General features: G+C 37.5%; 3 protein-coding genes across 3 annotated transcripts; 1 reads left to right on the forward strand and 2 right to left on the reverse strand.

Moving 5' to 3' along the window:
• Positions 1-690: 690 nt before the first annotated feature.
• On the reverse strand, positions 691-4,155 carry LOC117143248 (beta-arrestin-1). Its single transcript, XM_033307809.1, has 2 exons — positions 3,404-4,155; positions 691-1,962 (listed from the first exon to the last, which is right to left on the reverse strand). The coding sequence occupies exons 1-2, from the start codon at positions 3,972-3,974 to the stop codon at positions 1,118-1,120; spliced, it is 1,416 nt and encodes a 471-aa protein (XP_033163700.1). The 5' UTR covers positions 3,975-4,155; the 3' UTR covers positions 691-1,117.
• Positions 4,156-4,884: 729 nt separating this feature from the next.
• LOC117145788 (DNA-binding protein modulo) lies at positions 4,885-7,249 on the forward strand. The gene is made up of 4 exons (XM_033311568.1): positions 4,885-5,239; positions 5,513-5,819; positions 5,887-6,618; positions 6,685-7,249. The coding sequence occupies exons 1-4, from the start codon at positions 4,997-4,999 to the stop codon at positions 7,023-7,025; spliced, it is 1,623 nt and encodes a 540-aa protein (XP_033167459.1). The 5' UTR covers positions 4,885-4,996; the 3' UTR covers positions 7,026-7,249.
• Positions 7,250-8,236: 987 nt separating this feature from the next.
• LOC117145787 (205 kDa microtubule-associated protein) lies at positions 8,237-20,608 on the reverse strand. The gene is made up of 2 exons (XM_033311567.1): positions 18,503-20,608; positions 8,237-11,320 (listed from the first exon to the last, which is right to left on the reverse strand). Exons 1-2 carry the CDS (start codon positions 20,168-20,170, stop codon positions 9,500-9,502), a joined length of 3,489 nt encoding a protein of 1,162 aa, XP_033167458.1. The 5' UTR covers positions 20,171-20,608; the 3' UTR covers positions 8,237-9,499.
• Positions 20,609-24,797: the final 4,189 nt, after the last annotated feature.

Consider the following 24,797-nt stretch of genomic DNA (forward strand, 5'->3'; position numbering starts at 1 on the left):
ACACGAAAGGCCGTTCCCAAAGGTGTTTGAAAAATTTCTATGTTAGCTATTTTCGCCTGTGAAGGTGCACATCATGTAACCTTTAGCCAAACCGGTTTCATCAGCAAAGAGCTATAATTTTTAATCCAATCCACCATTAGTTAATTGCTTTGTTGTCGTTTAGATTATATGTTTTAATTTTTTCTGGAGAAAATGAAAAGTGGCTTAACTGGGTCTATGACCATATTTCACCATTACACTTTCAATTACAAGTAAGAACGCTATAGTTGATATATCAGAGTATCATTTTCCCGTTACCGAGCTAGGAAGAAATTTCACATTTTTTTTTTTTTTTAAATCGGTAGAAATTGACAAAAAAAAAACAAAACCTTTTAAAAAACTGTCTACGCATGAGTAGTCGTGACCATCTTTTGAAACAAACATTGGCTGTGTCTATGTCTCTAGAATGGGCATGCTTTCTTATGGACTTATGGACTTATCTTTCTAAGAATATTTATAAAACAACATCCAAACTTCAAGCCATTCTAAAAACATTTCTTTTTAATTGTAGAAAAGAAATCTAGAAACATTTTTAGTATTGTACTCTACACAAAAATCTCATTTTAAATTAGTTGCGCACAAATTATCAATTCATTGCAAAGCAATAACAATGTCCCAAAAACAAGAGGCTTAATAAAAACATCACTAGAATTAGTTTTGTAAATGAATTTTTGTTTTACGCGTTTTTATAATGGGATAGGGCATTTAATAAAAATATTATACAACATTTACATATCAAATTTTGTGAATTCTTTCAACTTTTACAGATGTGGCCAAAATACTTGGCTCGTGTAGTTAACTTATGCATGGGCATTTTGTGTAGATCTGGTGTGTTGATTGGTTTATCAATTTCACATTTTAAAATTCGTACACTTTCCGCTTAAACCCTATAGATAGTACAATATATGGCCTACACATATAAAATAGCTTAAATCCAACTTTTTACCATGGCTATTGGTATAAAACTTTACATTTAGCGGTTGCCCTATTTTTCTCATACACTTTTATATTATACAAATGCCGAAAATAACGGTATTTTCTTCATATTAATTAATAGTTCGATATATTCCTTTTTCATCTAGGCCTCTGTTTCAGCGCCTTTTAGACGCAGGCGGGCAAAGTCCTCAAAAATTATGTCGTCATCTTGTGCTTCGTCGTCGTCCAGCTGAATGAGATTTGTTGTAGTTGGCACATCCTGCCCGCCAGTCGCCAATTCAGTTTCTCCAACGTCACTCATGCTCACTAACGGCAGACCCCCGGCTGCTAAACTAGCCCGTGGCGATCGCTCCCCTAACAGTGGATGATCTTCCTCTTCGGGCTTAGGGTGCATTAGTGTGAATGGCAGCTCAGCCACGAGGTCACCATTTAGAAGCGGCGAGCTAATCAGCAACTTCACTTTTACCTTATAGTGGACCATAATACCGAGACTCTCACGCTGAGCAGGATTGGTAATGAGAGTGCTAGACGCCAAATTGGTGTCCTCATGCTTTAGCTGGCCGTCCAAAGCAAGGCCCCATTTATCCTTATTATTTGCCAATAGGGGGCACAACTCAAATACTTTCGATAGTGTAAATCCCGGAGCCACTTGACATCCGTCTTCTGACTCGATTTCTGCCACTACAGATTTATATTGCGCCGTCGAAAAGAGACAAATATCCGCAAACTGCCGGACACATACCTTAATCTTTTTTACCGTCCGATTTGAGTTGTTGGCCACATGAACGTTGACCGATATTTTTTCACCGTGGTGGTATAACTCCTTGTCCAAAGTAGCTTCCAAATGGATCTTGTTTGGCTTCATCATAAACTCCTTGCTTACTTCGATCGATGGCTGCTCACCGACTTTGGAGGGTGCGTACATGACTTTGCGAATAGTCAAACGCACCGAGTTCCGCTTGTGGGGCTTGTCCTCCACATTCTCACCTAGTAATGATAAACATTATGAATAATGGCATCAAATTATGTTTGTTGAAGAAATCCCATGACGCTTGTATGCATATTTTAGCTCGGGTGTGTCAGTACCCCGATTTGTTAGAAAATTTGTCGTTGATGTTGAGTCTATCGTGCATCGGATTCCACGATGTTTAATCACAAGCCTAGCGACAAGTAGTAGCATTTAAGCATTACATATGAAGATATATATGTATATATATATATATATATGGAATGGAATCGCATTGCTTTAAAAATACGCCTACATATATATATGTAATTGGTTATCCCAAAAGAATAGAATCTAGGAACATTAGATACACAATTCAACAGACGCCAAGTAAATAAAAATGCTGACTCAATTGTCATGAGGGGAAGCAGAGAAGCATTGAGAAATCGTTTCTGCCAACTGTACAAATTCCAACATTGTTGTTTTTGTTCCTAAATTGTGTTTGGGCTATATACAGAATAAATAAATATTAAGTTGTTGTTATAAACTCTTAGAACCAACAACACACCAATCGCTGCTATTTTATTAATCTTTTTATGACAGTAAGCAAATTGGCTGCTAAATAAAATTTCAACAGAAACTATAAAACCGCAAAAATGTGTAAACAAAATAGGGCAATAGATAATAATATTTATTGAACAGAGAATTTATTAAGGGGCTGCCACAGGCACACATAATATATATGCGAGTGGAGCTCCGCGATCGTACGCAAATACGCAAAATTTAACATTTACAGAAACCAAAAAACCCTTCTACTAATAAAATAAAGCACCAATTCTTTAAACCTTTTTTTTTTAATTATTAAATACAGATTTGAAACTAAGCAAATAAGCATTTTAAAACTATGTTAGAACTTTGCTGGTTGGCACACAAATCGTCAGACCGCCAACTGCGGCGCCTGGTTAAGGCGAACAACAACATTAACTGCGGTGCAACTTCGGTTGAGTCAAATTCCAATTAGAAGTGTCGAATTTCAATTAGGTGGACGCTGCGTCATCAGCCCGACGTAGTTGGATTGATTAACCCTGTGTTCCCGACCGCGTGATACACGCGCTAACTTACACAAAACCACACACATTAAAAATTTACAGTCTAACTTCTATAGAAAAGAAAACAGCTAATTTTGCTACTATAACCATATTCTTAATAAATTATTTTATTCTCAGAAACAATACTACCCGTAATTTGACTCCTCTTAATTGAAAGTTGGCATTCACGAAAATTTTTTAATATATTGCAACATACGTACATTAAACACGGTATGTGTCACACTGCGAACAAATATAATTTATCTCTGAGATTGTGGCCTACGCACTAACTAACTTGACTGTAGCGACTGCCTAAATCCGTCATCAATGATTTTGACTTTGTCTGACCACCGTACATGGACACACCCACAAGATCAGACCCACAAAGACTCACCCACAAAGGCCTTCAGCTCGTAGTCCACTCCGCAAGACTTGCCCACATCTCCAGGAGCCGGCTGCAAGGACACAGAGGCTGGGCAATAGGGCGGAACCTCAAAATAAAACGGATGGGCGTTCGGTCCCAGTTTTTTAATTAACCTTTCCTGAAGCCGGGTCATCGGGCGGTCCAGCTGCATGGGCGGATAGATCTGCTCATGCGCCAGATACAGGTCCTTACGGAACGTTAATCCCAAAACATCCAGGTCTTCACGTCCGTACCGAAAGGCGGCAAGCACCTGGCCAAAAACCTTACGGTCCTTTACGTACTCTGGATCAATGAAGACAACGCCGTCAATGGGATCCACGTGCGTGACATGGTCGACGAAGTCCCGTTTGCCAAGGTAAACCGTTATCTTGCCGTTGGAGGAGCTCTTCTTAAACACCCGTGTCGCCTGGCGTCTGGAGCTGGCATCTCCACCAGTCTCGTCGCCTGCGCTTCCGCCTCCAGTGCTCCCGGCAGCTGTTACATTGGTGCTGGAGCCATTGCTCACATTTGCTCCTCCACTTCCTCCACCACCACCGTTCATTGTGTTATTTGGCGGTTATGCTAATTATTCTGTTTTTCTGATGTTCCTCCTTAATTGTTCTCCGCACACACACCGCTCCCTGTTCTTTTTTTGGGAACTCCGTTAAATAAATATATGTGTGCGTTGCGGAACCTGTGCTGCAATTTAATTTTTTATGTGTATACTTGTTCCGCCATTTACCAGCACTGCTTGTCAGGCATTGGAAAAATACCAGGGAATATTACATACTAAAAAATTATGTACTTCTCTGGTATTTGAATTCAGTGCGAACTAACCGATATGTGTTTGGTCTTACCACATATCGCACCGTATAATTAATATTTATTTTGCATTTTTGGCACCTATTTCTTTTTCCTAATTGTGCCATGCCCATAGTAAGTGACTTTTATTAATTTTTCTTTCAATACCATTAACAACAATTTCTTGAATTTACATTAAGTTTCCTACTGAGATAATAAGCAACTGCAAGTTGACATATCATTTTAATGAAATATTGCAATAACTGTGATTTTACACTGTCTAGAATATTATAAATTCCTTAAGAAACAGATGATTCGTAGCTGATGACTGATGAAACTAACCATTTTAAATGTAAAAACACATCCTAAATTAGAACGTGGATAAGTATATAATCTTAGATTGTATCCTAAGTATTAATGAAATCCTTTATATAGACTGTTTAATATTAAGTTTATTTTTTAAAAGCTTTAATTATTTTTGTATGTATACACTAACATCGAATTTAAACCATATTTGGAAGTGGAATAGGGCTATAAAAATAAAGTTGTATGTATACACTAACATTGATTTTAAACCATATTTGCTGGTGGAAAAGGGCTATAAAAATATGGTTGAAGTGTCCAGAATACTTTATTTAATCAGCTCTAGCGCCGATAGAGCCACAACGGTCACACTGTTCTGTTCCTCTTTTCCACGTGCATTTCATTGAACGAAACCACGCGTTGTTCGCTCTGAACTTGAATTTGCTAAGTTTGCCCAGGAAACCTCTAAGAACTGTTAAAATGGCCCAAAAGAAAGCCGTAACCATCAAGGGAAAAAAAGCTATAAATGGAGAGGAGAAGCCTTTGGCCAAACGGGTAACCAAGTCCAGAAAGGTACAGGAAGAGGAGACAGTAGTCGCCCAATCGCCTTCCAAAAAATCCAAAAAACAGCCTGTTAAAGAAGTGCCGCAGTCCAGTGAAGAGGACGAGTCTGATGTCGAGGAGCAGAATGACGAGCAGGCGGAGGATGACAGCGACTTTGAGGTAAGCCATAGAAAAACGTGATCTTGTGAATGTATATGGATAACATTACATGCATAGTATGCATGGAGATGAATCCATTTTGCGTTTTCTTTACCACGTGGTTGTAAAGATTTTATAATTATAAGACGATAGACGAGACGATCGATGGAAATATCCACGATCCTCTAGTTTTATACAAACTCGATTCATATTATATCGATTTAAAAAAAAAAAGATTGCCTTGAGATAGGTGCCCTTCCATCAGTGGTTATATGAAAATTGTTTACTTTTCAGACCGAAGAGGCAGCGGACCTAATTGACGACGAGGCCGAGGAAGATGAAGAGTACAATAGTGACGATGAGGATGATGATGACGATGAGTTGGAGCCTGGTGAGGTTTCCAAAAGCGAAGGCGCGGATGAGGTAGATGAATCTGACGGTGATGATGAAGCGCCTGTAGAAAAACCAGTTTCCAAGAAATCAGAAAAAGCCAACTCTGAAAAGTCTGAAGAAAATATAGGAATTCCAAAAATAAAGGTTGGCAAGATTCCACTGGGAACGCCACAGAACCAGATTGTTTTTGTCACAAACCTACCAAACGGTAAAGTAACCGGTTAATTATTTAATTTTTGAATTATAATTAAACTTAGTTTATTTGTTCCACACAGAGTATCTCCACAAGGAATTGGTCGCATTGTTCGCCAAGTTCGGACGACTTTCCGCTTTGCAGCGTTTCACTAATATGAATGGCAATAATTCAGTTCTCATTGCCTTTGATACGTCAGCTGGAGCACAAGCTGTTCTGCAGGCTAAGCCTAAAGCGTTAACCCTTGGAGACAATGTTTTGTCGGTGTCCGAACCGAGAAATAAGGAAGAGAACAACGAACGCACGGTGGTGGTCGGCCTGATTGGACCTAATATAACCAAGGACGACTTAAAAACCGTTTTTGAGAAGGTAGCTCCCGTGGAGGCGGTGACTATATCCAGTAACCGCCTCATGCCCAAAGCTTTTGTACGTTTGGCGTCGGTCGATGACATACCGAAGGCCCTTAAACTGCATAGCACTGAGCTGTTTTCTCGCTTTATAACGGTTCGTCGTCTCTCGCAATCGATTTCACGTACCAGTGAGCTTACCTTGGTTGTCGAAAATGTGGGCAAACACGAATCTTACAGCTCTGACACTCTAGAAAAGATATTCAAGAAATTTGGTGATGTTGAAGAAATTGACGTCGTGTGCAGCAAGGCAGTTCTAGCTTTTGTGACGTTCAAGCAGTCGGATGCGGCCGCGAAGGCTCTAGCCCAACTCGACGGAAAGACTGTTAATAAGGTTGAGTGGAAGCTTCACCGATTTGAACGCTGCACCTCGGGAAGGTCCATTCTTGTGACGAACTTAACTTCAGGTGGGTTACCCGTTTCCTAAAATTGTTTAAAATTATACATTTTTATCAATCAAAATTTCGTTGTAGATGCTACTGAAGCTGACCTACGGAAAATATTTAACGAGAGCGGCGAAATCGAAAGCATCATAATGTTTGGCCAAAAAGCTGTTGTAAAGTTCAAGGACGATGAAGGTTTCTGCAAATCTTTCTTGGCTAATGAAAGCATTGTAAACAACGCGCCCATATTTATTGAGCCAAACTCTCAGCTGAAGCATAGATTGTTAAAGAAACGCTTGGCTATTAGTAAGGCGCACGCCCCGCGGAAGTTCCAAAAAGATACTAAGCCTAACTTTGGCAAAAAACCATTTAACAAGCGCCCGGCACAAGAGAATGGTGGTAAATCGTTTGTGAAAAGGGCAAGATTTTAGAACTTGAACCTTACAAGAATTAGCTTTAAGTTGCGTAGTACCATAAATACGGCCACAGCCCCAATAATTCCATACAACTTGATGTTATGGATTTAGTTGATAAGAGATACTCCATTAAATTTGTACCGGAGAAATGCTAGCCGTATTTAAGCAGATGTCGATTTTTATAAGCATCGGACATGGAACTAAATAAAATAAATAAAAACCCCGATAAGAAGTTTGTATTCAACGTCTTTGTTTTGGGTGACTATATATTTCAAAAAACGATTTACTGTTCATATGAACGTATACAGGTGCGATCTCCAGTGTATTTTATCTCGCTATGATAATATCGTATCATCTGATCGAATATAGGTTCCTATCCCTTTCGAATGGCCCAATGTACAGCTGCGCCATGTTCAAAAAGCGTAGACATGTATGAATTTCCATTGTATAATTAATTTATTAGTAATACATTTTTGTAGTATTTTATAATTTTTTGAATCTTTTTGTTCATGCTCAGAAATCTAATTTGGTTGGCTAACATATGTATGAACTTGTAAATGTATGTTTATATTTTTTGTAAATGCCATTTAGATTAGTACATTAAATTTCTGTAATTATTGGTTTAAAAAATTTGTTTATCCTTTTTATTTGTAAATATGTATAAAAAAGCATCACTTGGATGAATGCAACGTATAGGAAGTTTAGCCAACCTAGAAAGAACCCTATCGATTAGGAATCGCCTAATCACTCTGTTTATAATCGAATAATATAGCTCGTTCAAGCAACAGAAGCTGTGCTCGTGACGCGTTTGGCTTCCTGCCAAATTTTTGTTTGTTGTATGTAAGTCTCTGTCTCATGTTACTTTTGACCATGTTTTATAAGAAATATAATATAATTATCGTAATATAGCTTAGGTAGAAAATCACTAATAAGGCAAATTAAAGTGAAGGGCACTGCGTGGGATTTCTGAAAAACCATAATGTAAACAAACTTACTATTTAAACTTGACAAATTATATATCTCAGCGTTCGTTTAAGCCGTGTATAACTCATATATGTCGTATAGGCAAATTATAAGCCATAGAAACTTTTTTAGATATACTTTAGCAAGAGTATGCAAAAATGGCTTTTATGACGAATTGGAGTTAGTGACACTATCTTTCACATAGTTTATAAAATTATACCTACATAAACCCTAAAAGTATACAAAAATAAAACAACTGAAAGTTTTTTAAAATATTTCTTGTTCATTTTTTTATAATTGTAGTATTGTATTAAACACATATAAATAAAGAGCGTATAAGTGTGCTGGGGATACATTCAGTTTTCTGATCCATGTGGCATAATCAACAAATTATAAATAATAATACACTTTTAACTGAGTCACAAAAAATAGAGTTCAAACGAAATAAAATGTGAAATGGAAAACGTTTTAAAATTATAAGATTACACTGGGTAAGAGCTTTTTCTCGTTTAATTTTAGTACTGAACATGTTTATAGTGCTGCTCAATTTCCACATTATTAAAATTAAATATCCATTGAAATATAAAATGTTTACAGATGTGTTAAATAATTAAATAAAGGTGCTCGAAAGTACAATATAAGCACATAAAATTCGGCCAATGTATAGACATTTTTTTTTATAGAAGCAGTCTACAAGTTTCGCTGGTTAAATAACCTTGGTTTTCGTTGGATTAGTTTTAATTTGTTTTGGGTTTCGGTATATTCACGCTAAGACGCCGATAGCTTAACTTGAATTTTCATTGCTTCCTTTTTCTTTCTTTTATTCATGGGTCTTTGTTTTCTTTTAGCATGTGCCACAAATCTTATTCAATACATAAATTCTTTTTGATGAAGGACAATTTTTAAATGTTTGACGCAATTTAATAAAATTTAGAATGTGAGCAAAAAATCGATTGAAACCATTTTAAAAGTATTGTTATATTTTTAAATAACGGAGCACTTGGTGACATTTATCTTTCGATTTCGTTACAAACATTAGTTCAGTTTTCCTAATTTGGTTACCAGGAGTATAGTATTGTATTCTTAATTTCTCTTTTAGCCTTTTTGAAATTTTCTTCTGTTAAGAGTTTCAAACTTGACGAAATTTAATTTAAGAACGTGAGCAAAATTTATTGAAAGCATTTCAAAAGAAAATATTAAATTGTTAAATAACAGAAAATTTTTCTTTCGTTTTCGTTACAAAATAGCACAAACATTTATTCGCTCTGCGTTCATTTACAGTAGTTCAATATTTTTTGAAATAATATATTTTAATAAAATGTAGCAAGAAATCGAGAGTACATCGTATAAAAAAGTTCAATAAGCAAAAATTCCTAATTAGGTTACCAGGATGCCATTGAATTCATCGTTTTTCTTATTACGTCTTCGAAATTTGTTTCTCTTCGCTCTAAACACTTTTCCTCAATATGTTTTCAGTATTAATAAAGTAATTTTAGCTTTGTGTGATCTGGAATTAAGGATACCTATTAAAAGTCCAAAAGGGGCACTTCAGCATTATGGGTAGGGACATCTTGTTCGTGAAAAGATTGCTCTTCAACAATCTTTACCTCTTCTGCTAGGCCTTTTCCGTTAAGCTTGACAACTTCCTCTGCATTGATCTGACCACCATTAGTTGTTGGGACACTTTCGTTTGATGGTGCTACCCCTTCCCGCCCCATCAAAGTAGAATTCCGAGCTTTTAATACAGCCGGCGATGACTTAACCGCGCCATCTTTGGATCGCGGTGTCAATGGCTTTGATGCAGCTTTGCCTGGTCCTGCCTTTGATGGTGATGACTTCCTAAGAGACGACGTAGTTGTAGTAGAGGAGCTTCCAGGAACCAGCAAACGACGCGATGTACTCCCATTGTTATTGGTTGAGCTAGCTGAATGCGTAAACTTAGGAGCTGGGCGAGCCGTGAAAGATTTTGGGATAGTTGCGGTAGTAGTGGAAGTGGTGGTAGAGCTGGTATTCTTGCCTAGTCCATTGGCTTGCTGCTTGGTAGGGCTACGAGTAGAAAGTGAAGGGGCACTTGTGCTAGGCAGCTTTCGCACAGTGGTGGTGGAGGAAATGGTGCTGCGCGGCGACAAAACTTTTGGCTTGACTGGGGCTGTCATTGTGGCCGCAAGCCGAACTTTTGTTGATGCAGCGCTGCCAGGAGCCGATCCTGTTGCATTTGTAACTGGTCGTCGAGCAGTTAAGGAGGCTACGGATCCTGTTCCACTTGTTGCTGGTTTGCGAGCGTTGGTACTGACTGAAGGGCGAAGTGTTGTCCTGGTTACATTACCAGATGCAGTTCCACTTGCAGCCGTCTTGTTAGTTACAGTCTTGGCCCCTAAAGTTACCTTGCTCACTGGAGCTGTAGCTGGTCGTGTGCTGCTTAACTTGGTTGTTGGTTTAACTGTTGATCCTACATTACTGCTTGGAGACTTTCGGGGATTTCCAGTTCCTGAAGATGTAGTCGCAGTTTTTGTAGCTATAGTTGTAGTTTTGATTCCAAGGCGGGCGGTACTTGGACGTGAAGCGGCCGACTTGTGTGCCCCGGAAACAGAAGTAGAGCTTGTTGTAGTCTTCTTCATTACTAAGGTTGCTGTTTTCGATTTTGCACTAGCTGCTGTAGATCCTGCTTTGGTGGCTGAGTGGGTTTTGGTAGCACCAACAACAGCACCTCCAGCCACTGTAGCAACAGAATTTTCTTCAGACAAATTTGTCGCAACTTCCAAATTTTTTTCCGGTTCTAAAATATCTTCCAAAGGTTTATTACTCGCGATAACATTTTCATCAAACTGAGAAATTGACTGCCCATCGGCAGCAGTTGAAATTGACTCTTCTGGAGCAAAAGGAAGAAGTTTCTCCTCTAAAGCAGAAGTCAGCAGTTGCTCATCTGTAGTATCAGGCAACAGTTTCTCCTTTGAAGCCGAAGAAAGCGGTATCTCATCTGAAACAGAAATAGGCAGTCGCTCCTCTGGATATGCCCGAAGAACGAAGTTCGCTTCAGTGCCAAGTTTTCCAACCTGGGCGACGTGCAGCAGCTCCTCCTTTACGAAGGCTTCTTGCTCATTCCTTTGATCCTCAGCTTCCTTTGTAGACTTACTAGCACCTTTATCACATATAGCAAAGTCATCGGAAGCTGGTATAGGCATACCTCCCAAATCCTCCTTCATTGTTTCCGTCTGCTCTATAACCAGGTGCGCGGGCGTGAAGGGCTGGGCAAACGGATTAATACCTTCCGGTGGAGATGATATTTCATCAAAGTTTTGAGTTTTATAACCAGAAGCTGATTCAAGAACAGCATAGTCCTCGTCATTCTGAAAAATACAGCATTTGGGTGGGGTGAATATTTGCTAATATTAAAAAAATATATCTTTTCACCGCTCTTATTAAAGAAAATAAAGACCAAACTATAGCATTTTTTACGATCTTGAAAAAGAATAAATATTTATTAAATATTTATAGAAGTGGTGTTCCTCTTGGCTTGCTTTGATTTCTAATTTTCTCACAAGGGAGAAAGCATGAATGCAACGCATATAAGAGTGTCTGCCAGGCTGTTTTTTCGGACTTCCAACACACATTTTTGAGTTTTGGCGCGCGCACATTTATTTCCAAAGCATGCATATTATTATAATGACATCAGCGAGCTTGCCATATCATAAAGTAAAATAGTAAAATCGAAACTACCTCATCATTATCATGTAGGCACCAGTTCCTCGACAATATAAAATTTAGTTTTTAATTTGATACACATGATACGACAATATTATATTGTTGCTATGATGTTTAATAATCATACAAGCTCTTAAGGGGTATACAGGTGTTTTATACCCGTTTCTTGTGGAGTAAAAGAGTATACCAGATCCGTTGAAAAGTATGTAACAGGAAAAAAGAACTGCCTATATTGCCACCCCCACAATTTTTCAAAAAGTTTGACATTTCGTCTAATTTTTATTAGTCTTGTAAATTTGTATCGATTTTGTTTGTCTTGCCAATTTATATCGGTATACCAAAAACACTTTGACAACGTCCCTTTTTACCACCTATAAAAAACCCCCAAAACGTTCACGCCCACGCTTTTAAAGAATTAATTTTTTTTCATTTCATTCTCCAACATCTAGCGATACAACAGAAAAATGATGAAATTTTGTGTTCGGGGAACACGACTCTAGCATTATCTCTAATCTAGATTCCTTTTTTGTAAGTGTGACGATTTTTTAAATATTCTTTTGTTTTCGAAATACATACATATGTATTTCCAAATTGACAACGGAAGAAACTACAACATACCGGTAAAAAACAACAAAAAACAGGAAAACATTCAACGAAAACCATAAAAATGCGGATGGGAAAGGTCTCTGTTACTTTAAGTAGTGACATAGCGTTAGCTTTGGACTCTGCCACCGCAGGTGTCGGGAAAATGTAATGAATGAAAGGGCGGCGATGGAACTTTTCCGCTATCACGCGAAGACTGTATCCCAGCACCAAAAGCAGTGCGCTCTAAAACTCTAAAATGTCATTGACCAGTAAATGCCACTAGAGGGGGCAATTTGCCATCGGACGGGGCTCGTTCCCAACTCCCTGTTGATGCTTTCCACTTTTAGCTCACTCGCTCAATGGGCGGCTGACTTTCTTCAGCTACACTTAAAAACAGCATTTGCTTTTTCTGTTTTATATATAAGCTTATTACATTTTATGTTGGATTAAACAATCTTTATTAAACCTTTTCTGTACAAATTTTTTGTATCGTAAAATACAAATTGTTTCTCCTAAAATAAATCTTTTTTTTATTGAATATACTAAGAACAAGAAAGGAAGCTATATTCGGCAAGACGAAGCTTGTACTGACGCATACGGAATAAGAACATAAACAACGAAACTATGATTTATTCTAATATTTTCGTCCGATTTTAAGTAAAAATTATATTGTCAGGCATCTGCTGTAGACCGAATATGAACACCGTATGATTAGAAACGAGGAAGGCACTCTGATTTTCTTCTTAATTTTTTATTAATCTTTTCCTTTTTCAGTTTCCTTCGTGTTGACCACCACTCCACTCACGGATTGGACTGTTGCTCAAGCGTAATGGGGTTAAAAGTGAGCTGAAGCGAACAAGACCAAAAGGCATAAAATACAAAAACGGGGCTTAGACAGACAAAAGCTCTCTTAGCGTAGTTCACATTTATTTTAGTTGTTTGTCATGACTCATCGCCAAATTTACATCATAGTACATTTTGTAAAGGTAAGGTGTTTTTTATGTTTCAATAAGTTGTAATAACAGCGAACATTGTTTGGAACATTTCATATCAGTTTCCAATGTCTGCTCATAGAAAATTAGCCGGCCGGTAAATTCGTTTTTCTAGGCTTTTTTTGCAGCTCTTTTTATTCTCTTAAAAAATGTATAACCATCGAAAGCATTTTGAACGCCATGAAAAACAAATATTTTCCGGCCCTATAATGGGCTTGATAAACATCACAATGCTGTTGCCATAGTCTGTGTGAATTTATATCCATTTTCGTACTTGAAGAAACGAAAGAATGAAAGACTGGCAATGAGTAACTCACACTTACTTGCTCACTAGCTCGTACGTGTTTGCATGAGTGTATAATAGAAGGGAGTGTGTGCTTGCTTGCCAAAAAGCTGCAAAGAGAACGCAACGATGACATCAACAATTTGGCGTAAGCGACCGAAAATAATGCCAATTTCCATGTTTGATGAGTAAAATATAATAAAAAAAATAACTGCTAATTTCTCGGTAACTTCTTAGAGGGGGCATTGCACACTCTAGTACCTCACTAGGAAAGACTAAGTAAAAATGTAAAATGTTTATAGCGCATACAACGAAATAACCGACAAAAAAAAATAAATAATAACATACGGCGTATATTTTCCTAAAATTGGGAAATAAACATATGTTAACTAAAAATTAATATAAAGGAAACTTTAAATTTTAAGTTTTATATTAATTGAATTACAATAAATTTAGGTGTTTGAATAAGTAAATGTCCGAAAGTTTGTAACCCACCCTTCCCCTCCTTTTTAGCATTCAATACTTGATACGGCTCGTTAAAAATTTAAAAGGGTATAGCAGTAAGACACAAATGGAAGTGAGACATACGTATGTAGCTATAGAGCCCAAAAAAGGAATGCAATAACGAGTACCAGGGGTATTTACTTATAGAGTAATATATACATAAGTCGAAAGCCAACCAGGCTGAATCGTTCTCTCTTGTTTTGTTTTGGGTTATTTACATATGTAACGCATTTTTCAAATTATTTTTCTTCGTCGATATTTAAAAATTATCCTTTAAGTGTCTTATTTGAGTGTTCCCGGCTTTGTAATTTCTATTTTTAAACTATCAAAAACAGTTTACAAATCGGAACAAAAGGAAAAAGACACAGGAAGAGCATATTATGAGTCAGTAGTGACTAGAATGATATTTCTATTACTAGTAAAAGAAATAATACATTTTTAATTATTTTACTATTTTTGGTATTGTACCAATACAAAAAGCACATTCTATTATCAAGACACATCTATATACGTAAATTACATTGGTATTTATGCTATTAAAAAAAAATAACGTAAGACCACGTTCAACATACATACAATCAAGATTTGATGTCATCCTATTGTCGTAATAATTGAACTTATTTTGTTTCCAATCAAAAAAAAATGTTATTCAAAACGAATTCTTCAGCGTAAGACTTTAACATTAAATTTGAGATTAAGACAATCCGTTGACATGCATTCGTCAACCAATACTAACAATTTAATTACTCTGCTACCATATGCAACAATATTGCTTTCCTTATTTTATGTACATCGTACTACGTCACCGGCTTTCAAAGAAATTGTCCCAAATTAAAAAAATATTTATGCACTGACAAGTATGAAAAAATTAAAGTCAATTCTAAAAACAAATTTTGAACATGTACTCCCAACACTCTATCCCACATAGCTAAGATTCCCGAGATCAATCAAACTGTCAAAATATAATAACCTAATAACAAATTAATACTAAACGCAAGGAATGTCACTTACTCCATACACAGGTATACATATTAAATGTTAAAAAAATATATATAGAAAATATACACGTTTTCTAAAAATATGGCGAAAGCTAAGATTTTTACACTTTTTCACATTACCTTTATTTCTGTGAAAGCTAAATAATTACCCGAATACGAATATTAAGATTGAAAAAAGAGAGATAAAAACATTTAGAAAGCAACCGCACTACATACATTTCGATACTCACATTAGAACGGAGTCGCAGCCATGAAATTGGCTGGCTTTCTTGGCCAACTCGGTCCTGAAGTCTGACTATAAAACACTCAAAGCTAAGCCTCCGTATTAAAATAAAACCAGTAAGTTGCACGATAAAAGAAAAAATGAGGACAGAAAATTAAAGGCAAACTAGCAAATTCATAAAACGGTAAAATATGCGATACAAGCAGAATGAACAGCAGCCAGACAAAAAAATTTTGCACAGACGGAAAAAATTGGTAATGGTCCAAGTCGTAATAAAACACCTGGCCAAGTTTGTTGGCCAGCACACGAACATTGGTTTTGGAAAATGGAGAAGAAACGGGAAGCACAGGAAAAAAAAAATGGAAAAGGCAACGCACTTATATTCTTTGCAATTGGCCCCAAGATTTTGAAAAAGGGACAGCGATGCTGCCCTTGCGAAGACTGCATTCTAAACATCAAAATAAATTTGCATTTTCTTGTCATATTCATAAAACACTAATTATGATATTTTGATGGTTTGGCATCCGTTCATGGACAGTTCAGATTTCAATATCTTTTATTCAAAAGTATCTATAGATATATAGATAGAATATCTATATATCACTTTCCACAGCGCCTGGCAATTAAAAACTTTTCGATTAACAATCCCCAAAGCACTGCGCCAATGCGCACACACCTACCTCCAGCTACGATTAAACTATATTTATATGCCAGGATCCCAGCTCCCACCACTGATTCATGCGTTGCAGGGGCAACGAAAAGACACAACTTAGTACTTGGCAGAGGATTTTTAATTTTTAAAATACACATGGCCATGGGATGAGGAAGACAGTCAAGCTATGAATCTCAGAAAATGCAATGCGATCATACAGCTGTGACCATCTAAATAAAAACATAAATTGTTATTAAACAGTTCTTATAGGTAGTTAACTAACACATAAATTCCCCTGATTTACTTACACTTTAACTGTTTATAAAAAATTTCTGTACTTCGATGTTCACTAAAACCTTTATTAATGTCTATTATTAACTTAAATAAATTGTTTTTGCGTTAAGCATGCACTATATTTTCTTAAACAAATATGAGGAAATTGTTTAAATTTAAGTTACTAACAAAAAGGTCATGAAAATGTTATGGAAATTTTGTAAATTATTGCGGGAGCTTAGTGTCGAAATGAACAAAATTTGTCTATACATTTCTTGACTAAAATTCGCAGTCGCAAAAAGTGAGTCATTACTTAGGCGCGTGAACATGTTTGTGCTTCTGTAATGTTTCCTAATCACTTTTTGATCGCCTGATTATTGTCGGGGCTGCCTTTGACAAGGTGCGACTTAAAAGCAATTTTAATCCGTGCACCAGAAGCAGAGTGTAATAAATGCCTATTTAAAAATATCTGCACAACAATCATAATAAACAAGAGAGAATGCTATAGTCGAGTTCCCCGACTACCAGATACCCGTTACTCAGCTAGAGTGAATGCCAACGCGAAATCTCATAATTTTTCTGGGATATCGATAGATATTGGGGAATAAAATGAGAACAAAATAAATAAAAAGTTTTATAAATGGGCGTGGCAGTTTTTGGCGGTTTTAGGGAGTGGCAAAATTTTTTTTTTTTTTCAAATCGAAATTTACAACACTAATCAAAATGTGAAAAAACATCAACATATTTTTAAAAGTGTGCATTTTAAAAGTGCAGACTTTATATTTGATAGTGGCAAACAGTTAGTTTGTGGGTGTCGTAGCTGTTAGAGTGCTAGTGATAGATATCGTGATAGACATTTATGGGTAATGATTCAATTTAAGCTTTAAATACTTCATAGACTAAGAATCGCTTTCTTTTAGTTGATAGATACTTTTAGAATACATTCAAAGGAAGAAGTAAAGGGAACCAACAAAAGCTAACAGCAATAATATACATATGTACGTTTCGTATATGTGCATGCACGCGAAAACCGTACGCACATGCATATGTGTATATGTATGACCGAATTAAAAATTTTTAAGTTGTCTCTATCCGCTGTTTTAAAACTTACTGTGTTTTTGTGCATCTCTGTTAGTAAATGCAGCGTATATTGTTGTTCTAATTATGAAAGCGTGTCTGTGTGTGATCAAATGTACTTACATACATATGCATTAAAGTTTCAATTGGGACTTGCAACGAAGCGAAAAGACTGCCACTTCTCGCAGAGGTTGGCAACGCCATTAGCTTTTTATTGTTGGTGCTAGTAGTTTTGCAGATTGCAGACACAAAGAGAAAGAGAGCTGACGAGAGAGCTAAATTTCATTCGAACTCAGCTCATCGAAATCTCAAAAACGAACGAAACCCAAACATAAAAAATAAGAATTACGGGTAACAGTTTATTGAAAAGTTTACGTGTTAATATATGTTTATGAATCGCAGGAAACAACCTTTTACTTAACGATTTTAATAACAGCTGTTCACTAATATAAGGAATGAAAAAACCTTTTACCTATTTTACTTAGGATTGCAAACATTACCAATATAAATTTGTACTGTAAATTGCCGCTGCAACACTTTTAGTTGATTAAGCCAAAAGAAGGACAAACCATTAATTTTAGAAATAAAACAGACAACACAAATATACACAAAACTCTGTCTTAATCAAAACCCAAAACCATATTCCTGTTAATGGAAACACTTGTATGTCCTGTTGGGTGTAAAAATTGTGTACCACACGGCCAACAACAAAAAGCAACCCCACCCAAGTGCAACAAACAAAGGGAGAGCGTAGGAAACAGCAATGTCGACAGTGCCGCGAGAGCGAGCTAAATGACGCACCCCAGGACAAAATAAAATATAAAAAGAGCACACCTCAATAATAATTACAACAGAATTTAATTAATACTATTCAGCAATCATCAGAAAAAAATATTACTAAGTATGTTAAACAAACTAAAGTGGTTATGAAGTTAAAAACTAGGCTGCGCATTAAATATTAATTATGTGAAACTAAATACTATTCATTCGAAATCGAATAAATTATTGCCTTTTTAAAAAGTAAGCCCCATAAGCACTTAAAGGATACTGAAAGAGCGTAAAAAGGAGGATTTAGGAATGAATGTAGTCCACAGGCGGTGTAGCGGCTCATGCACATACGATTTTCAAACACAAAAAGAGTATACAAACAAAGTTAATTATTAATCTTAGAAACTTGGGGTTTCAAATGAAGTGTGTACAATAATAGTTCTTGCAAACTTTCTCATGTTTTTTAGCTTACCTGTGGAGGAGCTTCAGATGAAACAACCCCAAAGAAATGGGATTCCGGATCCAACGTGTACCCCTCAACTAGCTCCTTGGTGTCTTCAACCAGATGTTTCTCTGCAGTGGAGGAAAGGGGCGAAGGTGTGATGTCTACAATGCCATCTTGCTGAGATTCCAGCTCCAATTTCGCCACAGGCGAGTCTGCTTCGGAGCTCAACTGGGGTGCACTGGTGTCTAGCAATAAACTCTGGTCGGCAAAAATATCAGGGCACTCAGCAGGAAGCTGCATTTGCTCCTGGCGGCCCTCTTGCTCCTTTTTGGAGGTGTGTTCCAAATAAAATGAAGCCTGCATTGGATCTTGCTGAGTGTTATTGAATAATGTGTGCGATTCCTGATTGTTTGGGAAGTCGGCCTGAAACTGGAGCTCTTCTGTAGAAGGCGACTTCGAGACACGTTCTTTCTCCTCCACATGAATTAGTTCCTTATCGTCACAAGTCTGAATTGGCAAAGGTTGCACGGAATTTAGAATATCTTCAATGGAGGCGTTGTGCTCGGCATAAATAGATTGTTTCATGATGTCGGCGTCGTCGGGCACCTGATCTAGTGGCAACTCCATATCGACACTTGTCTCTGGACCGTGATCCAGAACATCCCTTAAGGCTGCTTGGTCAGCGCTTCCTATACCGTTCAACAACTGCATCTCCAGGTGTCCTGCCCCAAAAATGTCCGATTCCTGCTCCAACTCGTGGGGTCGCATATCCGCTTCAATGTCAAATTCCCTCTCGTCGGGCACGGCAATACCATCCATGTTGATCCTGGCGAATTCTTTGCGCGGACTTTCCGCTACCAAATCGTCAAGGGTCCCCCCCGGTAGAAATGGGCGTGGCTGAACACCAGGTAGTGGATCTTCAGCAGCAGGAAGGGGAGAGGATGATTGTGAGCCAAAGCCAGGTACAAAGGCCACAGCATTGGGGTTTAGCTGCGAGTGGTTTTCCTCCAGTTCTTTAACAAAATAGCAGTTCTCCTTGTTGTCGAATCCCACTAACTGCTCTTTACCAACCGTTTGGGCTACCATTACGACTTCCTCCTGATCTAAAGGCGAGGAGTTGTTCTCACTGAGACTGCTGGTTCCATAAGTAGTGGCCACGGAGCTGTGCTCATCCTCATCTTCCTGACGGGGATCCTCGTGAACACCTTGCGATTCTATCTGCTGCTGTTGAAGCTGCTCCGGCAACTGGTTTGGCTCCTGGGCCTGCCTGGCAACTACCTCGTCCGTTGAAGTAGTGGTGTTAGAATTTGTGGAGAAGTCGCCATCGTTCTTGATCACTTCCACGTCCTCTTCGTACACAAGATTGAAGACAGCGGCAGCTCCGTTTCCGAGAACTTGATTATCAGAGTCCCGTTCGGGCCCAAAACCATTGCCGGTTTCCTTTGTCAGTGCAAGCTTTTCCTGTTGAAGCTTTTCGCTCTGCCTCACCTCGTGTATGTACTTCCACTCCTCGTCTTCTTCCCCGTCGACTTCGTCCGACTTCGAGGGCGCGATGCCAGGAGCGGAGCCGTTCCCCCCAGTGGCGTCTGCCAGATGAGGATTATGCTCGCCGGTGCCTCCGGAAATTTGCAGATTTTCGGCCAGGCGGTTCTGCAAGTAGTTGTCCAACTGCGCGTTGTCCTCGTGGTGTTCCATTCTTTGGGATTTAATAGCAATAAATGATGCGCCGCCAACAGAAACAGGTATTGTCGTAGAGAGATGATTCAGATTGCTCGTGATTCACGCGCCACTGCGTTTTTTTCTCGATTCCTCGTTTATTGGCGTTGCTGTTCTTGCAGATTTCTACACTCACACCAATACACACACTCTCGCAGCGAAAGAGAGACACAGTACAGGAACGGATAAGAGCACGATTTCGTTACTTGTCCTTCCACTTCCTTCGCCTTAGCTTGCACTCCAAATATACAATTACTTGTCGAAATAAACACAGCTTGCCGAGTTCGTTAAACTTTTTATATTTCCTTTAAATATTTTAGTAAGTTATTCCCGTTTTTTATTCTCTCCGGTTGCTCTTACTTTTGAATTGCTTGCCGACCGATTTTTGCGCACACCCGCCCTGACGAAAAAACGAAATATGAACGTACTTGGCTTGTGTTGAAATACAGACAGTAGGTCGTTTGTAAAAATACTGAATGATATCTTTTAGTATATATAAGATATCGATAGCTCGATTAATACTAAATGACAGTATTTTTGTCGAATGGTCTGTCCTCAGTATTTTCACGCAATCCGGGTATAAAATATCGGTGGGTCATACTATACTTCGATACTTCGATAAGTCGATTGGTCGAATGGTCGATTAGGTCATAGCTCTGTTAATACTAACATCCAGTAGTTTTTATTTAACGGTCTGTCTACAGTAAAATTACTTATTATCAGCAGGAAAATATATAACCTCCACAATAAGTCCCTTTCAATTGAGGTTCTAAATTATGCTATATACTCATTAAACAATCAACAAGCGGTTGTAAATAAAAACATATTTCTTAAATAATTTTTTGCCAAATATAGAAAAAAAGAGGGCTTGAAAGTTTAGTTCTTTCATTCTTTTAAGAATGATATTAATCGTAAGGCTATTAAAAATTTAATTTAGCTCTGCGGCTTGATATTATTTTAAGAATAATGAAATCGTGTTCTCTCTACGAAGATTATGCCACACGGTGCCCGTTTGCGGTGCTTGAATTGTCGGCACAAGAGAAGACCGATTACCGTAGGACCGTCAAATTTTATAGAGCTATAGCAAACGCAACATAAACAGATCAGTGATAAAGCTTTTTTTTAAATTATATTAACGATTGGATTTGCTTGCTTCTTTCTATCACCCAACTTCGCTTGCAATATTTGCACTTAATTTTTGTCTCATCTCACATAAAAAAAAAATAAATAAGACCACCTCGTAGTCGAATGTAAGATGAGACAAAAATTAAGTGCAAATATTGCAAGCGAAGTTGGGTGATAGAAAGAAGCAAGCAAATCCAATCGTTAATATAATTTAAAAAAAAAGCTTTATCACTGATCTGTTTATGTTGTGTTTGCTTTAGCTCTATAAATTTTGACGGTCCTACGGTAATCGGTCTTCTCTTGTGCCGACGTCCCAGAATAAATACAATTTCAGCCATGGAAGTTGCTTAACTCTTCATGTTGGCCTCGCATACATACATATTTTTATATGTACGTTTGTACATAAGTTCATAAATCGGGCATCCCTTTTTCCAGACTTACGTTGTGCGTTATATTTCCGAGTTCAAAGCTTTTCACCCAATATGCAAAAATACAAAACCGATATTCGTTTAATAATAATGCGCTCATTGCTTTTACGCAGAATTAGCAATGTAATTCAAAAAGTCGTTGCACGCTCTCTGAGATCGTGCAAAGCGAAGTCGCTAAGAAAAACAAGTAATAACAAACGGTATACGACGAATATGGGCTCTTAGAAATTTGTGTGCTTGACGATTCTCTCTGCCTGCTCTCGGGCCTGCTCTTCGTGCAAAACGAAGTCGCAAAGAAAAACAAGTAATAACAAACGGTATATCACGAATGTGGAAAACAAGTAATAACAAACGGTATATCACGAATGTGGGCTCTTAGAAATTTGTGTGCTTGACGATTCTCTCTGCCTGCTCTCGGGCCTGCTCTTCGTGCAAAACGAAGTCGCAAAGAAAAACAAGTAATAACAAACGGTATATCACGAATGTGGGCTCTTAGAAATTTGTGTGCTTGACGATTCTCTCTGCCTGCTCTCGGGCAAAGCTCGTTGTCGTCTTTTTGTGATGTAGAACCCGAAGTCGCAAAGAAAAACATGTAATAAAAAACTGTATATCACGAATGTTGGCTCTTAGGAATTTGTGAGCTGACGATTTTCTCTGCCTGCTCTCGGGCAGAGCTCGTTGTCGTCTTTTTGTGATGTAGAACCCGAAGTCGCAAAGAAAAACAAGTAATAAAAAACTGTATATCACGAATGTTGGCTCTTAGGAATTTGTGTGCTTGACGATTCTCTCTTCCTGCTTTCGGGCAAAGATCGTTGTCGTCTTTTGCAATGTAAAACTTATTCTAGTTGATCGGCTTTCAATTGTTTTTCGGTTCTTGACTGGTGCGGAAGTGTGCTGATTAGATGTTTTTTTTCGGAAAAAAAATTTTGAAAAAATATAACGACGCGTATGTGCTGTACATATATATTTTGGTGAAATTGATTAATTAAATGTAAGTAAAAGTCAATTAATTGTAATTATAAATTGTGTTTTTTTAACTTAATCCTTCTGGAAATCTTTTTTGAACTTTTGTTGAATATAACCATTCAAAAACAACCAAATTAAAATGAAAAATTATTAAATATTAAATTAGGTGACGATTAATAATAAAATTTACAAAATAATTATTGAAATATTGTTTGGTTCCAAATCCTTGTATATAAGATATTTCTAAAACAAATTAAACTAAAAATCTTTATACATCTTAAAACCCTGTTTATTTGAAAAATATTGGCCCAATTTTTACACCACACAAATAACAATTAATTAATTAATTAAATAGTACATCGACAAGTTTTGCAAATGTACGCTTCTTTTTTCTTTAACATAAAAGGTAATTGAACAGTTTTGTCTTGTCATAAAATAGTTTTTTTTAAAACAACATAATTCTATCAAATCTCAAGAAAAAAACACACTGCCGAACCTATTTTTTGCCAAAGTTGGGTATATCAGACTTACTCAATACTGTTACGCCCACATTTTTGATAAATTTGTGGATATTATTTCATCGTTTTATTAGTCTTCTAAATTTCTATCGACTTGCCAAAAAACTTTTTGCCACGCCCACTTAGAAAAAATGAGAACAAATTAAAATTTTTTTTTTTTAAATTGTAATCTGTTGCTATTTTTGCAAGCCAAAAAGATGAATAATGACAGCTATGAAGGAATTTTTAATGTTCTCTCGTTCTTTTTTCGATTTGGTAAACGAAAATGATTGCCAAAAAAGGAGCGCGCGGGCAAATTAAATGCAGATATATATTTAAGTTGCCTCCCATATTGTGTGACGTGTGGGGAAGATACGCACATAGAAATATGATTAAAAAAAACAATAATAGAAAAAAAAAGTTAATAAAAATAGACCGAGAATTTAAATTTAATGATGAAGAATGAAGAAGGTTGAAAGAAAAGAGGAAAGGATGAGTACGAGGACGACAAGCTTGACCCATGGACCAGCGAACGGCTATGATGGACATTTCAATACCCCCGAGGACCCTCTATTCTCCCATGGGCATGGCCAGGAGGAACCTTTACACAGCCTTCTATGTTCGTATTTTTATGGGAGAAAAAATTTGCGGCAATTTGAATATATTATCATATCGTTCGTCCGTCGCCATTTCGCGTTGCCAAAAAATCGAAAAACACAATATGTTGGCACTCCTCTCGCATACGCGAGAATTTTTTGTCCCTATAATATGGAAGAGAAAACGAGAGGCAATCTAAATATCTCTCTTGCCTTCTCTGCCGTGCATTGACATTTTGTGTTTGAGCTTATATAAGACAGAGAATGAGAGGGAGTCATTATATATTTAAGCCTTTTTTGAGCGGCGATTTTGTACTTTCTGATTAGCGGCAATTTGAATATTTATATTATTTTGGGTTAGCGTTAGTATAAGACAAGGAATGGCATGCAGTCCTTATATTTTCAAGCCTATTTTTGAGTGGTTATTTTGTGCTGCATTTAACGTTGCGATGAATTTCTTTCTGATTAGCGGCAATTTGAATAAACTATCATCTCGTTCGTCCGTCGCCATTTCATCATCAACCCATCATCATCAACGTGGTGAGCAGCCCGCTCACTACGTCATCGAGGGATTGTCAGCGTGCCAACACCTGCGACGCCCAGCTGACAGGATAACGTGGTGTGCAGCACAACAACCAAGACGACGGCAAGGCGGAGAAACAACGATCTGAGTGAGTAGAGTGAGTGTGATGGGTAAAAACAGGGGCGGAGTTCGAAATAAAGCAAAAAAGAGAATAGCGCACCTAGAGTGGCTATTATATACGAATACTCCACCGCCCGAATGGTCGAAAGCTCAAAAACTACAAGCTGAGCTAGACCAATATGTTAAATATCTTAAGGAAACAAACCCAACCACACCCGCTCACTCAGTAAAACAAATAAAATCCTTAACAAATAATAATAAAATTCAGCCTCCCCAGCCGAAAAGCCTGCCGGAATTTAAGAAAATCTGCCCGAACGACTGCGAGGGACCATTGTTCACACCACATTGTGA

This window comes from Drosophila mauritiana, chromosome 3R (assembly GCF_004382145.1).
Source record: "Drosophila mauritiana strain mau12 chromosome 3R, ASM438214v1, whole genome shotgun sequence".
NCBI classification, from domain to species: Eukaryota; Metazoa; Arthropoda; class Insecta; order Diptera; family Drosophilidae; genus Drosophila; species Drosophila mauritiana.

What these genes read in the sequence shown, in the direction of transcription:
- LOC117145788 (XM_033311568.1), top strand. Translation starts at nt 4,997, where the DNA reads ATGGCCCAAAAGAAAGCCGTAACCATCAAGGGAAAAAAAGCTATAAAT. An exon ending in AGGATGACAGCGACTTTGAG is followed by an intron (nt 5,240 to 5,512) that starts GTAAGCCATAGA and finishes TTTACTTTTCAG; the next exon opens with ACCGAAGAGGCAGCGGACCT. An exon ending in TGTCACAAACCTACCAAACG is followed by an intron (nt 5,820 to 5,886) that starts GTAAAGTAACCG and finishes TGTTCCACACAG; the next exon opens with AGTATCTCCACAAGGAATTG.
- LOC117143248 (XM_033307809.1), bottom strand. Translation starts at nt 3,974, where the DNA reads ATGAACGGTGGTGGTGGAGGAAGTGGAGGAGCAAATGTGAGCAATGGC. An exon ending in CGAGCTGAAGGCCTTTGTGG is followed by an intron (nt 1,963 to 3,403) that starts GTGAGTCTTTGT and finishes TATCATTACTAG; the next exon opens with GTGAGAATGTGGAGGACAAG.
- LOC117145787 (XM_033311567.1), bottom strand. Translation starts at nt 20,170, where the DNA reads ATGGAACACCACGAGGACAACGCGCAGTTGGACAACTACTTGCAGAAC. An exon ending in CATCTGAAGCTCCTCCACAG is followed by an intron (nt 11,321 to 18,502) that starts GTAAGCTAAAAA and finishes TGTATTTTTCAG; the next exon opens with AATGACGAGGACTATGCTGT.